At 43.1% G+C, this 17811-nt stretch overlaps 1 protein-coding gene and 1 long non-coding RNA gene across 4 annotated transcripts in view; one reads left to right on the forward strand and one right to left on the reverse strand.

The window, feature by feature from the left end:
• Positions 1–1614: 1614 nt before the first annotated feature.
• LOC128106448 (uncharacterized) lies at positions 1615–9436 on the reverse strand. 2 transcript variants are annotated; one of them, XR_008216712.1, is made up of 4 exons: positions 9148–9436; positions 7032–7406; positions 3407–3471; positions 1615–3065 (listed from the first exon to the last, which is right to left on the reverse strand). It is a non-coding gene; the product is annotated as an uncharacterized LOC128106448 (long non-coding RNA). The 2 variants fall into 2 exon arrangements; XR_008216711.1 differs by having other exon boundaries at positions 1618–3065; positions 7032–9436.
• Positions 9437–10231: 795 nt separating this feature from the next.
• Slc39a8 (solute carrier family 39 member 8) overlaps positions 10232–17811 on the forward strand; it is a 59823-nt gene continuing 52243 nt past the window's right edge. The window contains exons 1-2 of one of the 2 annotated variants that reach the window (XM_052731207.1): positions 10232–10464; positions 10895–11340. In XM_052731207.1, the coding sequence (XP_052587167.1) occupies positions 11122–11340 (219 nt within the window). In that variant the 5' untranslated portion in view covers positions 10232–10464; positions 10895–11121. Of the gene's footprint in view, positions 10465–10894; positions 11341–14212; positions 14312–17811 lie in introns of those variants that run through there. The other variant, XM_052731208.1, reaches the window with a different exon arrangement.

Genomic DNA, 17811 nt, shown 5'->3' on the forward strand with positions numbered 1-17811 from the left:
AGAAGAGTCTATGGGTGCCAGGTACTAGGATTTGATAAACCAAAGAAAAGAACTCCTGTTCACAGTCTCTGTGAACCTAAAATGACAGTTCTACCTCAATGGAATAAGAATGCCATTTACTCCAAGGCATACCAGTGCTGTGGCCAGGGAGCAGAGATCCAGTGTTCAGTAAGGTAACCATGATTCTCATGGAGGTGCTGGAGAGAACTCCCCAGAACATACAGTGATTTCACTTTCCCAGGCCAGAGGAACTTTCTGGACTTATCCAGGGGCTCAGCCTGAAGGGGTCTGGAGCCATTGTTTTGATTCTCATCACATTCCACAACATGTGCAGGATAAAGTTCAGACACAGTGGGAGGAGATGACTTTGAACTCATGGAGATCCAGATGGATCTCTGCCTCCTGAGTGCTAAGATTAAAGGTGTGTGCCACCACTGCCTGACCCCTATGTCTAATCTAGTGGCTGGCTCTGCCTTCTGATCCTCAGGCAAGCTTTGTTTGATACACAATATATCACCACAGTTGTGGGCTTCCCAACGGACAGATAGAGAAGCCTGGACAAGGGCCTGTTCAGTAGCTGGAAGTACTGTTTCTGAAGTTACATCTCAAAGGGTTGCTAAGGAACTTTTTTTTTTTTTTAAAATGAGATCATAGAGTGGTTTCTGATATGAATCAGATATGATTACAGCCTATGAGGTAAGACCATAGCTCACAAGTATGACAGGGGAAGGCCAGATGTTTTTACTGCAAACAAAAGTTTATTTTCATGTTGGTGAGATTCCCAGGAAATATCTGGGAAAGGAATAAGGCCATACTTAAAGGTCACAGGCACTCAGGCCTTCAACATTATTTACTCCAATTTTATCTGGAAATATCTCTCTAGAAAGGGAATGTCTCTGTTTGAACAACCCTCAAGTCAGTACTGTCAGCTGTGCTATAATTCTGGATTCTCAGCTGGCTTCAACCAGATTTCTTTTCTTTTCCTATCTCCCTTTAATTTTCCCTGCCTGTCTAGTCTGCCTCAAAGACACCTGCTGAATACTAGTGAACACAGAAACTAGGAAGTAGGCAGTGTGGCCTGTGAGGAAGGTGATATAGGCATGTATAAAAGGGAAGTTAGAGTGTATGAAAATGTTTTGAGGGAAAATGAAGGTAAACTATCACTGGCATGGCAGCACACATGTCAGCACACAGGAGGCTGAGGTAGAAGGACTGTGAATTTGAGGCCAGCCTGGCCTACATAGCAAAACTCTGTCTCAGCATGCACACACATGCACACACACACGCACACTCACACACACACACACACTCACACTTAAGGGGAGGACATTCTTTTGTGTCCTAAAAATTATGAGTCCAAAATGGGAAGGAAGAGTTTAGAGGAGAACCAAGAGTCAGGACAAGTTCTGGAAGCTTGAGAGAATTGTGAATGGGCTTGGAAAGCAGTGGGCAAAGAATGCTAGGACATTTTTGTCCATATAGGACAATTCCCAAATCTAACGGTGGGCAGAGCCTAGATTTTAATTAAAAAATGAGTATTGGCAATACTGATACAGACAGAATTAGGAGTAGTTATGGGACAATGACCAATTTTTTATTGCAGAAGCTACTGTGAATGTTGAAGTCTTCTGGAAAGCATCAATTATAGAAAGAAAAGGGATGCTTGTAGCAAGACACTATACCTTGGGTATGTGTTCCCCAGTTACATATGCTGGCTAGACTTAGGAAACTGCTAACACATTCATGTAGTCTCCAGTGTAAAGTCGATGGTAATACTTACAAAAGACTTATTGGAGTCTTGTTTCTGAATACGTCTATGAATTAAGAAGAATAATTTGTCTATGCTCACAAAAATTAGTGAAAGTCACATTTCTTACATGTCTGGACTTCTGTGTTCACTCTTATTGCTGAAAGTATTTGTAACATGGGATAGGGTCTTGTTGTTCAGAAGGAATGTGAAGAGATAACCGCATTACTGTCCACAGATAACTCTGTAGTGTCATGAACCATTTATTTTCCTCAGCTGGAATCCGGTGTAACATTAAAGAAGCATGGTAAATCAAATAATTAGCAATGAATAAGAGTTAGGATCAATCTTTCTTAGAAATGTAATTAGTCATGCCATACAAAGTTAGAGCCAAAAAGTGCAATTGGCCAGAAGACAAAAAATAGAATTTAAAGATAGTTATTTCAAATACAAATCTAAGCAAGCAAATCCTTTGTAAAGTACAGATGGGTGTAGTTACAATGGGCAGATACATTGTTAGTTTGAAGAGTTGGAAAGCGCACACGTGAAGGAGTGTCTGACTGGTGAGGATGCCCTGTCATTGTTTTTTTCTTTAGGCTACACTGTGCTTTGCATTATTTTAACTTGAGGCACCACACCCCTATATATGTTGCACGTAAGTGTTAATATCAGATGCTCAGGACCCAGAAAGAGGAAAATTGAGAACAGAATAAATACTAATGCAATCCAGAGACTTCTTCCTTAATGACCTTAATGACAGCTATTTCCTTGTCCCGAAGATCCTTCTCTTTTACCCATCCTCATCTTCATCAGATCTTAAGGATGGGCCTTCCCAGTTCCATGGGACACTAAACATATGACGTCTGTGTACACCCAGTGTGGTGCTTGGTCAACAGGATGAACTGAGGAGCTGAAGTCCTCTCATGATGCCTTACTTGTGTTGAATGAAGTTGCTGCAGACTGATCTTGGCTGAGTAGGAGCATCGTGTTTGTGGAGAAGTGGAATGCTGCCGGCTGAGAGCCCAGTTTACCTTGATCTAGCCCAGTTCTTCAATAGTCATTTATTTTCAAACCTCTGTATGTGACCTAACATCCTTGTGACTGTTAGGTGAAACTCCCGGAGCACGTCTCAAACCTTAGCAGACCTCTAGCCTCCTCCAACCTTAAAGGTGATAACAGCAGAGAGTTTCTGAGTCCTGCAGAAACGATTTCCATTCTGTGCTGTAGCTGATGACCTGATGCTTCCACAAAGGTATTTGGTGAATATCCTGATTAATGATCTCTTGTTACATGAATATAAAAGTTCATGTACCCTTTTCTAGAGAAAAAAAAAACCAACAAAAACAAAAAACAGGTCATCCAGGATAACTTGAATCTGTTTTCTTGGCCAATGTCAATCACTGGCTCATACAAACTCTTTTCTTTCCTTAAGTAGAGTTATTCTAATTTGACATTTCATTCCATAAAGTTGTCTATGTCTGAGCATAGACAATGATATGAATTTTTTTAATCTTAAAAACAAAAATTTAAACTACTGTGATATGATTACATTTCCAAGAAGATCAACTTCAACCAAACTTTGGGACCTGATCCTAGAGAGCTGGTATGTAGGAAGCATGCCTTCCATGGAGAATTAATCTTACCCACTGTTCAACTTACCCCATTCTCCATCAAAGACCAGGGCCATTCAGGCTCACAGGATGAAAGTTGGATGCGTTTAGGCACTTTTTTTAAAAAAAAATAAAACAAATCTATGTTATTTTTGTCAACTGTGATAAGAAAGCATACCAGCTACACAGCCTGAGGGGTTCCTGTTTGCTCCTCAGAGAAGTATGGGCAGGTGTAAACACACTGACTGATTCTTAACTTTTCTACCACCTTGGTAACATTTTATTTCTTTAATTATAAGAGTGAGACATAGAGCCGGGCGGTGGTGGCGCACGCCTTTAATCCCAGCACTCGGGAGGCAGAGCCAGGCGGATCTCTGTGAGTTCGAGGCCAGCCTGGTCTCCAAAGCGAGTTCCAGGAAAGGCGCAAAGCTACACAGAGAAACCCTGTCTTGAAAAAACCAAAAAAAAAAAAAAAAAAAAAAAAAAAAAAAAAAAAAAAGAGTGAGACATAGATGCTGACCCTTTTGTGGTACTGGGGATTGAACCCAAGGCCTTGTGCACACTAAGCAAGTGCTCTATCACTGAGCAACATCTGTCGTCATACAGCAGAGGAAATACTGTAGAAACCTTTACAGAGGGGCACCTTTCAGAGAAAGGTATAATTCTTTCTCTTCAAACCCCTATCCTCAAGCCAACTCCATAGTAGGACAACATTGTATCCAACTCAGTACATGTTCCCCTTTAACAACATGAATGCAAGTGTGAAAGTGTGCACACTCACAAGTTCACAGAGTTCTTAATATTTTCTACACAGCATATTTTCTCTTATTTTTCATTCATTCATCCAATCTTTTCCTGTGTATATGCACATTTTGCACACACTATAGGCATATTTAAAGGCAATTTGTAGATAAAACCCAGAGACTGTGGTGAGGTGAGATAATGCTAAGTAAACTGGACAAAGGCTATTGGTTTATTGTAAAGAATTAAAGAAAAAGGATGAAGAATAGCTAGGGATGCTAGAGGGTAGTATAGTTTCCCATTTCATTTATTTAATCAAATAGATTGACAATTACATCACGAGGATGTGAACTATCAGACAAACTGAAAGGTCAAATGTACTAAACCCTAAAATATCATACCCATAGTGTGACACTATAGGTAGAAAATTCCATGTCGTGCCAATTCATTTCATGCACAAATTCAGAACATTGTATAAAAATGACTTGAGTTTTAGGTTTAAGTAACAGTAAATTTTGTGTTTAAACTTGGAAATTTCAATTAATCTACATAAATATTTCAAAATCTGAAATATATAAAATATAAAACATTTCTGATGTTAGGCATTTCAGATAAGAAATGCTCAACTGATATTTTAATCTTTGAAGCATGGATTTTTTTTTTTTTGGCCTAAATGTATTAATTCACCAAGTCACTTAACTCTCTTAAACTTGCCTTTACTTGCTGATGGAGTGATCAGAATAGACTTGATATTATCTATGGTCCTATCACTGGTTAATACAATGATTTCCTAGGAAAAAACCTTCCAGAATTTTGTTAGGTACAAAGCAGTCTTTGTGCTGAGATATCCTTGGTGTTTCCTCCCTGCTTCCCACATGAGTTTGCTAGGACTGTTCCTACGGTCACATTACACCCTCACTTTCGGAGATTGCCTGCACTTCTCTGTGCAGCTGGAAAGGGCCTTTTCAGACCTTATCACATCTGTTTTTTTCCCAGTTATCCAGTGATGAAAATAGGGCAAATATTCTGTTAATCTCTATTTCATAAATCAAGGATTAAGTTCACAGGGCTCTTGCAGAAATCTGATGCCTGCCTGTGTTGTCTCTGGCACCGATGAGTGAGTTGACATGCCTGAATGACCTGCAGTCATTACTGTATCTTATTTGAAAATTTTAGGTGTGTATATTTTTCACAATAAGGAACTGATTCTTGATACTAAGAAATATGTTTTTATGTAAGCAGGCTGGCCTTGGACTTCTGATGCTCCTGCCTCTGCTCCCGAGTGCTAGGATGACCGGTGTATGCCACTACCCCTAATGTGAAGACTTAGTTTTTTTAGCTGAAGGCAAGCATAAGGAATGCTCTACTGTATAAGCAGCATCTTCCATCCTGGGGAAGCTGGAGGCTTCCCTGACTCCTGGATCTTACCTCTATTTTCCAGGATCTGCAGACAAGAAAGCCCTCGCAGCTCTTGGTCTCCTGGGGCTCTAGGGGCCTTTTGGTTCCTGCTTCTTGCAATGGCTATTCACTTCTTGTCTTTGTCAAAGTTTTATTTGTTCTTTAAGCTCAAGGGTTACCTGCCCTGTTAATTATTTGCTTATAGTTATCTATACACATAGGTGCCCCATCTTTGTTCACAGCAACCCTTCCTTCCTTCCTTCCTTCCTTCCTTCCTTCCTTCCTTCCTTCCTTCCTTCCTTCCTTCCTCCCTCCCTCCCTCCCTCCCTCCCTCCCTCCCTCCCTCCCTCCCTCCCTTCCTTCCTTCCTTCCTTCCTTCCTTCCTTCTTTTTTGGTAGTTCTGGGGACTGAACACAAGCCATTGCTCATACAATGTCCATTACAACCCTTATAGTCTCCACTGGAGCACACCTTTCCTTTCTTTCTACCTTGTAACTAAGCGTCCTAAAGGTAAAATTGAAAGTATCATTTTTTTTTTCTTGCTAGCACTGGGAGTGGACACTGTAGTCTCAATGCATGCTGGACAAGTCTCTCAACCATGAGCTCCATCTCAGGGGGCATCTGGTCACTCTTGTGGTCTGAGATAGCATAGATCATGATACACATTCTGAAAATACGTATTAATTAAATTAGCTTCATTGAAGATTTTTAAGTTAACATTTTAATAAAACTTTGGTCATACTTCCAATGTAATTTGTTGTGGGAATTTTCCCTTTCCTTATTAGTACTCAATGTTTTACTTTTTAAAATTGAAAACACTCATAAAATTATATATGGGCAATGAAAACCTTTCTTCTTCCATGGAACTATGTGAAATGCTGATCCCCTGCCTCAGCACCTGGGATGATTGAATATAGTTTTCTTCCATTATTTGAACATGCTCATTTCTAGGATTTCAAACACAAGAAGGTATTCCAGGTTTATCTTTTTTTTTTTTTTTTTTTGTTTTTTCGAGACAGGGTTTCTCTGTGTAGCTTTGCGCCTGTCCTGGAACTCACTTGGTAGCCCAGGCTGGCCTCGAACTCACAGAGATCCGCCTGGCTCTGCCTCCCGAGTGCTGGGATTAAAGGCGTGCGCCACCACCGCCCGGCCCAGGTTTATCTTTTTAACTGTGGTCTTCATAGCCTGGAAATCATCCATTTCCACAAGTAGCCCTGGTTCCATATAGAGGAGAAAAGTACTTAGAAGTCAAGCTTGGTCCTCTAGCTGTGTTCACTGATATTCCAGGCCCTCTCAATGGATAAGGCAGGAGCTAATTGCAGTGATTCCTCTATCTGCCTGTTTCAATACTAGAAACTAACAGTCAACACTGATATCTCAATTCTAGCCCCAAACTACCAGTTCAGTCTAATTCCTGCCCCCGCCCCCCGATATTTGCAAGTACCTTCTTGGACAGTGCGTGTATCAGCAGATGACATATAACATAGCCATACTTGTTTGATTCACAGATTTCCTTATATAAGGCTCGTACTTACCATTCTGATTGTCTCTCTTTCTCTCCCAGACCCATGGATTTTTTTTCCCCATTATGCAGGCCATGCCAGGCCACTGCTTCTTTTGGATACACCCTTCTCTTCCAGGTGGGCTCTGGCAAAGCACACTGAGAAGGATGCTTCCTGAATCATCTTTGAACTCCAACGGCCTGCCTGTGTGCATGTATATAGCCTTGACTCATTAGGGATATATTTTCTGACTTCGTCTGTCTCTTCCCCTCCTTCCACACATTCACGACCTTGTTTAGTCTCTACTTTCCTATGAAGATCCTTCTGGCCCTCCAGGCCCTTCTCCCTTAGTCAAGCTCCGCTGTGCCACTACGATCTTCTCCACGTGGATGCTATTTATTGATACTCCTTGGGGGAAAAGGGAGGCAAGTAAATGGGAGGGAAGAGGAAGCAAGTAAACCAGAAGTACTTTCCTTAAGAGCAGTAGTTCTCAACCTGTGGGTTGAGACCCTTTGGCAAACCCCTATCTCTAAAAATACATACATTGTGATTCATAACAGTAGCAAAATTACAGTTAGGAAGTAGCAATGAAAATAATTTTATGGTTGGGGGTCACCACGACATGAGGAACTGGATTTAAGGGTCGAAGCACTAGGAAGGCTGAGAACCTACTGCTTTAGAGTCCTTAGTATTTCCACTAGGACAGAGAGACACACAGTTCAAAAATGTAAATTTGCTCCATATTTGCTACAGTAACAAAGGATTTGGGTTGAGAAAATCTTGAAGTTATTAAGAAAAAGTGGGCTGGGGATACAACTCAACGGGTAGAGTGTTGCCTAGGCTGAGAGTTAGGTTGGAGTCCCACCACCAACAGGAGTGGTAGGGCAGGCCTAAAACCCAACACGTGGGAGGTAGAGGTGGGGATCAGAATGTGAAGGTTGTTTTCAGTGACACACATTGTGAGTTTGAGGCCAGTCTGGTCTATATGGGACCATGTCTTAAAAAACAAAAACACCTATAAAAATTGAAATCAGCAGTCTTTTCAATTGCAGAATTAAATTCTTAATTCTAAGTGTTTTCATTTTTCATGTTCTACATGACTTTCAAATTAGATACTTAGAAACAAAAAGTCTGGATGGATTCTCAACTTGGCAAATTATCTTGTTTCTAGGTGAGAAAACTGAATAGAAGAATCCTGTGTTTGTCAATGACTTTCTACATGATTGAGTCAGAAACAGGAAGGACATATTTCAAACCCTCTGACCAATATTCATAGCATACAAATCTTGTTTTTATAATTTAAAACTACTTGAACTTCGAAGTACATCTCTAAAGACAGTATATATTTTGTGCATTGTACCTTATGGTTTAAACTGGCAGCCTTTTCATTACAAGTTATATTACTGATAAAATGCCACATTTTGGATACTGAACAGAATCTGAGTAGATCTATGATGATTATAATTTATTAAGGTAGAAGACTAGAAATTAGCCCTAATTATCTGTTAACTTTCAATTTTACGATTATTTTCTCTTAATCACATACTTGCATTGTACGAACTGTACTTAAGTTTTCAAGCAGCTTATTATTTATTTTATTATTTTATATGGTTTGATTGGCTGGCAAATATATGCATAGACATCAGTGACTGTCAAATAAATTTTTCTAAAAAAATCACCATGTAATGTTTGTATTATTGACAATCCAGTCATTGCACTTGTTCCCTAACCCAACACCTCAGCACACCATTGTATCCCCCAAGTTAGTTGTGGATATGCTGGAAAGAAAAGAACAGCTTATGGGATGGAGGCCAGCCTTTTAAAACGTCCATTCATGTGCAGATGCCACTTGTTAGTCACCAAAGCAAAAAGGAGAAACAGGACACGGTCCATTTAAAACTCCAATAAAAAGCTTACAGAGACTTGTCAGCTGGGTCCTGTAAGAGCTCCTTTGTGTGATCATCAACTTACTTTTGGCCCTTAGGTGAGAAATTCGCCCTTCGTGCATCAGTGCCCTTCTATAAATGAATACCAACGAATGGATAGATTTTTCTTTTCTTTTCAATTGGAAAGAATCCACCCTCAAGATCATTCAGTCCACTGCCTTTCAAGGCAGGGCTTTTTGTGTCATGTGTAGACGAGTGCTCACCCGGGATCTGTTGATCTGAATTGCTTCCAGTCATGAAGAAATTATTCTCCACATCGCCGCTGGGTGCACTTAGGCAGAAAACTTCCTCCTGGCAACTGCCCTGATACAGCTGCCCAATGCCCCCGCTGAGAGACAGCGCATAACCCCACCTTCTTTCGCAGGACAGTCCTTCAGCTGTTCTCACCTAGACACCCATCTTCCTGGAATTTTTCCTCCTCCTCCCCACCCCCCATTCTCTCTCTCTCTCTCTCTCTCTCTCTCTCTCTCTCTCTCTCTCTCTTCCTCTGTCTGTCTCTGTGTGTGTGAGAGAGAGAGAGAGAGGGAGGGAGGGAGGGAGGGAGGGAGGGAGGGAGGGAGGGAGGGGAGAGAGAGAGAGAGAGAGAGAGAGAGAGAGAGAGAGAGAGAGAGAGCGAGAGCGCCAAATTTCTTATGAGTAATAGTTTCTTTTTCCTTCCACCTCCTTGTTCTTCTGTTAGCTGTGGGTCTGTTTTTGAACTTGCTGTTCTTTGGAGGGTAAGAACACCCACCCTGAAAGGCATGAACAGCACTTTGAATTCTTTTTTAGCCTTCTGACAGCCAAGCTGGTTTCACTTTATTTCTGGATCGTTTCATCCACCGGATACAACCTTTGTCCCCAAACACCACATTCACTTTACACAAACTTGTTGACCTCACACCCAAGTCAGCTTTTCTTGAACCTTCATCTGAACAAATAAACATTCCTTGTGATCTGCGGATATCCCGAGCGGCGTCAGGAAGGGCCCGCAAGGACCGTGCTGGCTCAGCTAGCCCACCAACAGGCGACTGATTTAGTTTCCTCTTTCTCCTCTGATTTTAAGAAGTGAGGCAAAAAGCCAATTCCTGTTAATTTCTCAGACAATGCAAGGGGTCTAGACTCCGTTCCAGGAAGCTGATTCCTTGGAGGTAACAAAAAAGTGGGACCGGACACCAGAAAGGGGGCTAGGGACCCCATCCTGGAGGCAGCCTTCCGGGAGGGAGCAGGCACCCCAGCGGCTGGGTTGGCAGACCCAGAGGTAAGCGCCTGGGCTCTGCGCCGCAGTGTGGACACACTTGGGAGCTCAGCCTAGGGGAGTGTGACACCACGTGCTGCAGAGGCGGGGACAGCACTCTCCCTCCCCCTCTTATCTCTAAAGGGTGCAGGGCAGGATCCCAGAGTTTCCCCGAGATAGAGGGGCGATACAGAGAGAGAGAGGGAGAGAGAGAGAGAGAGAGAGAGAGAGAGAGAGAGAGAGAGAGAGAGAGAGAGAGAGAGAGAGAAATAAATTTTGAACCTCAGAGACCGACATAGACCGAGAGGTGAGAGGCTACTGTCTCCTTCCTATCAGCTTGCCAAATCCACAGCCAGTAGAGAGAGGGTCCTGCCTAGATGAGAACCTGGGGGTCTTGAAGGCGAGTTTCTCTGCAGCTCCCTGGGGGGTAACAGTCCCTACCCTTCCACGTCTGCCGCGCCAAAATAAAGCCTCAAGACAGGAAGAGGAGTTGGGGTTGCACAGTCAAGAGAGGATTTAGTTCCCCGAAGTGTGGCGCGGTTGGGGCTTTATATCCGGGACAAGCGAGAGAGTCACCACACTGTAAGCAAATCCTGGGGCCTCAGCAAACCCAGCTCCGGGCAGCTGGCCCCACGCCCGGCTTGGAGTTCGAGACTCTGGCCACGCTGTGCTCCGGCCCCGCAGGCTGCTGACCCTGTGGCCTTTATCTCTGTCCCCCTTTGTTCCTTTTATCTCAGGCTCCGCAGGAGGCCTGGAGGGGCCACGCTGCCTATCGCCTCCTGGCTGTGCTAGCTCTTCAATGCCCTGAAGGTCTGGAGTTGCAGAGGACCCGGGGCACCGAGTGTCTTGCTAACTGGGCCAGGCAGTGACGCGAGACCGTCGGCCCTCCCACCCCAAGGGCACTGACATCAGGGCACCCACGCGGGTCCCTGCATCCGCCGGCTCCGGTGCTGTGCGCTCCACGATGACTCCCGGCCGGGCAGTGGCCGGGCTGCTGCTGCTGGCGGCCACCGGCCTGGGACACCCCGCCGAGGGACCGGAGCTCGCCTTCAGTGAGGACGTGTTAAGAGTGTTCGGCGCCAACCAGAGTCTGTCGGCCGAGCAGCTGGGGCGCCTGCTGGAGCGGCTGGGGGCTGCACCCCACCCGGGAGCGCTGGAGCTGGGGCAGCTGCACTTCAACCAGGTAACGGGCGGCCCGTGCTCCACGGTTTCCACAGATTTCCATCCCCAGAGCAGCCTTTTCTAGGAGGGAGAAGCGCCAGAAAAAGGGTTTTGTAAGTTTAAGTTTGAGGCGGTAACTGATGAGTGGCACTTCATTCTCACTGTTGATTCACCAGGACTCAGGGATTAGTTGTAGGACTCTGGCAGCCAGAATGATTAACTGAGCCATCAGAGACTTTTTGGTCTATAGAAAAATTATTAGAAAGGTTTATGAAGTAGTTGAGGGAGGGAAGCCACCCAAAGACATGCGTTTTAGAAAAGAATGGTATTTTTCAATCTTGCGGAAAGAGCCATTTACTTAACTTACACAGTCAGCAGAAGGAACCTGTCACATGCGGTCCTTATCAGCTTCAGGGTGAGTGACCACTCCCACTTGAAAAGCGCTTTTGTGTATATTGCCTAAGGCTATTGTAGCTGAAATGGCACAGTGTACAGATGGGGAAACTGAGGACACCTTAAACTCAGATCACACCGTGGTTGGTGATTCAGTTGGTGGCAGGCTGGCATTGGAGTTAATCTCTAATCATCGACATGCCATATAAAGTGTTTATTTCGCCGGGCGGTGGTGGCGCACGCCTTTAATCCCAGCACTCTGTGAGTTCGAGGCCAGCATGGGCTACCAAGTGAGTTCCAGGAAAGGCGCAAAGCTACACAGAGAAACCTTGTCTCGAAAAAAACCAAAAAAAAAAAAAAAAGTGTTTATTTCTAGAATTCATTCAAAATAATAAAACACATTTCTCAGCCTTAGATTTGAGGGCAAACTTGAACTTTAGAGGGTAATTAAAAGTCACACTTGTCACAGGGCTGGGCCTGGGGCTTGGTGATGGAGGAGGCCCCGAGTTCTATTCCCCGGCACTGCAAGCCAAGGGAGGGGGCAGCTAAATCAATGCTTCATTCTCCAGTTCCTGCTTACCGACTCATGTTAAAGAGCAGATGTAGCAGTTCATATATCCTTTATCACTTTGGGGCAGTGGTGGTTGGCTAAGATATTTTGGGAAATTCTGCGTTCTACAAACTCTGCTTTTAGAAACATGGCATTTTCCAACAGGTGTGATTTTTGATTATAACTAAGGAAATTTTACTCAGATAAATTCCTTGACGTTCATCAATACTATAGTTAGATTGGTTTCTCCCTCCCTCCCTCCCTCCCTCCCTCCCTCCCTCCTTCCCTCCTTTCTTCCTTCCTTCCTTGGGATTTGAATTAGACACATTATGTCTTGCATGTGAGTCAAGCACTCGACTGCTAGCTATAGCCCAGCCCCATGATTTTGTCTCTGTTAGTAATGTCTTTCACCAGTTAAAATGTATACAATTCAAGATGCAGAGGTTTCTAGTGTCATGAACATGGTCTTTCTTTGATCTAGAAGGATTTTGTGATGCCCTTATGCAGAGTTTTTAAATATAATCAGTCTCTAGTTCCATTTCTTGCATGTTTTTATATTTGATTCAATGTTTGAAAAATTACATGTTGCAAAGACTGAAATGTCCACACATTTTAATGACATATTTTGAAATAAAGCAAATACCATTGTAGGTATTTTCTGGTCTAATTACTCTGTCTTCTTTTAAAGGAAAAAAAAAATAGCTGAGCTGACTAGTTTCTAGGTAGGTGTGGCCATTTGCTTGGAATGAAGTTTAGGGACTGGGCTTGGACTGTATCTGTAGCTCACATACTGTGCTGACTTAAAGGATAGCCTTATCTGGCAGTGTCTGAAGGTGAATTTTGAAGGGGCCAAAGACCCCAAGCTACCCTTGCAAAGATAGTAGAGGGTATGCCTAAACATTTTAGGAAAACTGGTTGAATTTACTAGTAACACAATTCTCGGTTTCTAAGCTGGTGGGGTGTCTCAGGAGGTAAATTATATGTTGATGGCTTTATTCTCTTTCTCAAGTTTGCATGTGCTCTCTCATCATGAGCATCAAAAAGAGGCAGGAAGAAGCCCATAATTAGCTTGGAAACAGAGAGAAGCCAAGAAAAACTCCCGCACTAATCAGGCTTAACAAACATCTATTTGCAGTTCTCTGAAGTCTCAATGAAAACAGCAATCACTGGTGAAATGATGGCAATGCTTATCTAGAAGAATCCATTAATTCACTGGTAATTGATAGCTAGGCTTGCCAAGGCACTCAGATGTGCCCCAGCATAAAACCATCAAATTCGAAATGAAACTTAGGACCTTTAATGTCTTCATACTCAAAAGAATAAACTTCACTTCCCTGTCCACCACAGAGTAGAAAAAAGCAAAGTCTCTTGAGAGAAATTTAATTATCTGACTTTGAAAGAGTCTGAGAATGTAGACGCTTTCCAGGGCCCAAAATTTACTTAATCTACAAGGTCTGTCAACAAAATTGTACTTTTGGGTGAGAGCTTTGAAAGCAGTTGAATCAGCTTCTCTCAGGTAATGGACTATTGGATGTGGCAGGTTTGTTTGATGAATTTGGAATTTTTTTGAGGGGTGGCGGGGGCGGGGGTAATCACAGGTACCATTACTTTGCTGCTTTAAGAAAGAGAAGCACCTTGCATTCACCGTGAAGACAGTAAAACAATTCAGTTTACCATTTTGCTTTTTAATGGCTACTGAGGGTAAAAAGAGTTAGGTAGAGCAACCCAAACTGTTGTGAGAAAGAGGGCCTTGGTAGCCAAATGGCCCCTTGACTGACACGGAGACTGATTTGTCCCAGGAAATGCTTATAATACACAAGAAAGGCCCAGAGGTCAGACTATCTAGGAATGATGGCTCTACCTTCTGTTTGTTCCCATTCTTTCCCTTCTTTCTTTTTCCTTTATTTCCTCTTCTCAGGAACCTTATTGCCACATTCTCTCCTGTGGACACTAGTTAAACAGCTGGACAGAAGGGAAAAGCTCATTTTCTAGATCATCATGCTGACCTCCAGGAACACCTCCAAACAGTCCTGAGGTTCTGGAGTAGATGGTAGGTGGCACTGTGACCTTTGTTCCACACTGTCCCTCTCCCTGACACATGGGCTTCAGTTCCCCAGCTCTTTTGCTGTGTATCTTACAGCTGTCTCCTGTATCAGATACTTCTCTGTCACATTCCTATTATCATCAGGTTGCTGATTCTTGGGTAGGGTGTCTTTTAGACTATTTGAATTTATAAACAATCTTCTATTTGAATTTATGAACAATCTTCCTAAAGCAACATGGCATTCTTTCTTTGAATAACCCTCCATAAACTCTTTTTCACTAATGAAATTCAAATCCTGAGCCTGGCATTCCAGGCCCTGCTCCCCTTGTGCCAACCTTCCTCTCTAGACATGGCACCCACTGAACTGGGAGTTTCTGTGTGTCTTCACTCAATATCTTCCTTGGAGCCTTCTGCCTCCAACTACAAAGAAATGCTTACCCTTGAGTTCTCCAATCAAAATAAACATCTTAGAAAAGCCTAGTTAATTATGCTAAAATCATGTAATCCACAATTTCTCTGTTATCTGAATTCTTGCAAGATTTTTATTATGCTGCTATTAGTTACCTATATATGAGTTCAACAGATACCTCTACTGACTTCTGTAAATGACAGTGCTCATTTTATTTTATTTTTTCAATTTTAGAATATTTTCTTTCTTTTTTTTCATTTTTCTTTATTAAGAAATTTTCTACTCACTCTACATACCACCCACAGATCCCACCTCCTCCCTCCTCCCACCCCCCAGCCCTCCCTCCCAAGCCACCCTACATTCCCACATCCCCCAAATCAAGGTCTCCCATGGGGATTCAGCAGAGCCCGGCACACTGAGCCTAGGCAGGTCGAATCCCCTTCCCACTGCACCAAGGCTGCACCAAGGCTGCACTAAGGCTGTGCAAGGCATCACACCACAGGCACCGGATTCCCAAAAGCCTGCCCATGCACCAGGGACAGATCCCGATCCCCCTGCCTGGGTGCCCCCCAACCAGGCAGTGCTCATTTTAAATACACAGCTTATTATATCACTCCTCTAAGCAATTCGATCCCTTTAAAATAAACTATAAATACATTATTATGATTATTATCATTATTGTTTTTATTACCATTATTACTATTATTATTATTTTGAAGTGCTGGTAGCGGAACCCAGGGACGTTTAGGAGCTAGGTTCATGTTCTACTGCTTGGCTATTCATAGTCCCTGAACTTCCAGTGCTTTAAGATGGCTGAAAAGCCTTTTCATGTTGGGTCTCTGTACGTCTTTCAAGCTCTCTTTTGGTACCATATATGCTCACTTATGTTAAGGTATCTGTTTAGGTATCACATTCCGAGAAGCTTTTTTAGATCTGGCCAAGAGTTTAGGAGGAATTCCTTTCTCCTATGTGGCTCTACATTAGTTGATGCAATTGCTACCATCTTAGGGGTCTTGATGGGGTTTGTTTTCCCTGACAGTTAAAAAAATTAAAAGTCAGAAAAAAATCTGGAGCACAATAGGTAGCAGCATGGAAAAGTCTCAGACATAGCATGCAGAATCAGCCAGTAGAGAAAGACTTTGGTTAGGGGTGAGGGAACACACATACTACAGTAAAGCCTCAGACACAGCACGCAGAGTCAGCCAGTAGAGAAAGACTTTGATAGGGGTGAGGGAACACACATACTACAGTAAGGCGCACAGAGAGAAGGTACTCTGCCAAGTGGGGTGGGCTGGGGGTGGGCTGGGGAGTCGGGGAGGGGACTTGGGAGCCCCAAATCTGGCCTTTCTTTGAGGGGGGCGGTTTAAGTTCTTTGAGGGGAGGTAGTTCAAGTTCTTTGAGGAATAGTCCTCTCCTAATTTAGGGGTTGGTCACTTTGAACAAAGACAGGGAATTGAATAAGCCCACAACTTATTGTCATACTGATCCCCAGGCAGGGAGCCCTAAACAACCAGGCTGTTGTCTCAGGTCAGGAGTATCAGGAAGAAACTATAATTTCACCATTTTTATTATCTATTTGTGACCCTTCTTTCTAACTATCTACCTATCAGGGATCTTTCTAACTCGTAGCCCTTCACAATCATAGTAAATGTATATACAATTTTATTTGTGTTATCATACTTTTCTGTTTACGTGACTGTGTCCCACACCAACTCTTCTCTCCAGTAACGCTTTAAACGGGTGGATGGGAATGACCCACTCATCCCTTCAGGGGCTGATATAGTACCTGGTTCATACCCTGTATGCATTAGACATTTTTGTTTGGAATTCTGGAGTCTCAAACTCTTGAGGCTCCTGCCTCACCCTTTCAAGTGTTGGGATTAGAAGAGATTGCTCCACCTTGCCTAGATTTCATTAGAATTGTTTGAATTGATGAATGAAGGTTGTTAAGATGGATAGAGATCTGGATTTTCATATTTAGAGTTCATTGCAGCTAGTAGAACACCTGCACAAATGATTGTAATGCATGCTTGAATGACATGTCTGTTTAGAGAATACAAACGTAAATGAGGCAAGATCGGACCTGCATTTCCAAAAGCTAGTTAGTGTGAGAGCATAGAATGCAGGGAATGGGTGAAGGTGGGGAATGAGGAGGTGGCTGCAGTGGGTTTTACAAAGTGTCACAGCCATTTCAATCTGGAGATAGCAGAAGGCGATATAAAGGCTCTCCTCCCAGAGAGCGTGCAAAAGGCCCCCCAAGTATGCATCTTCTTCAACTCTACTATGTCCCTATTCTGCTGGTGCAATCTTTTGCCTGGAATGGTCATTTAATGATTATGTCTTTTCCTTTTGTTCTCTCTGGTCCTATGAAGCTAGGGGTCTCTAGAAGTGGAAAGATAATACCTTACTCATGTTAATGGATGGCCAGGGTAGCGGTGTATAACAAAAAAGGTGTGTTGGTCACTACATTATTATTGTATGTATTGCTTATCGTCATCTGTTGTGTATTTTTCCTGGGCTAAAGGCAATGATAGGCATAGTTTTGGGGGGCATTCTAGGAAGCGTCAACGATGGGGGGACATGCTCTTTTCTTCTTTAACCTTTTTGTGTGGAGGTATGATAGGAATACATCTGGTAGGAATGGCTTCCAACCTGCTGGCTCTCCTGAGACTCCAGGGGTGTGATGTAGTAAGGAGATGCCTGGTTCCTTGTTAAGTCTCCTAGGTGAGGGCTTCCTGCCGCTTCACTCTATCATCTCTCACGCAGGTGACAGTGCACAAGCTGTTGTGTTTGCAGGCTTTGGTAAAAAGGGGGACCTGTATGACTCATTCATCTGACTGTGATGTCAAGAGCTTCCTTTGCCTTGACACCAGGTATGAGTGGGATCCACTTAGGAAGGAGGATGCTTTTCATTCTTTCCATATGTAACTCCCAAGTGCATGACTTTATCTATTCCCCCATGAGTCATGTGGACCCTTTTGTATAACATACAGGTAATTATAGTAGGGATTTCTAATATTTCATTATGCTATATAACCCTTCTAACTATTTTATTCGTAATATTACATCTTGTTGTCAAAATAGTCCTATGTTAAGG

The sequence above is a fragment of the Peromyscus californicus genome, unplaced genomic scaffold (assembly GCF_007827085.1).
Source record: "Peromyscus californicus insignis strain IS unplaced genomic scaffold, ASM782708v3 Scaffold_9__1_contigs__length_137607984, whole genome shotgun sequence".
Classification (NCBI taxonomy): domain Eukaryota; kingdom Metazoa; phylum Chordata; class Mammalia; order Rodentia; family Cricetidae; genus Peromyscus; species Peromyscus californicus.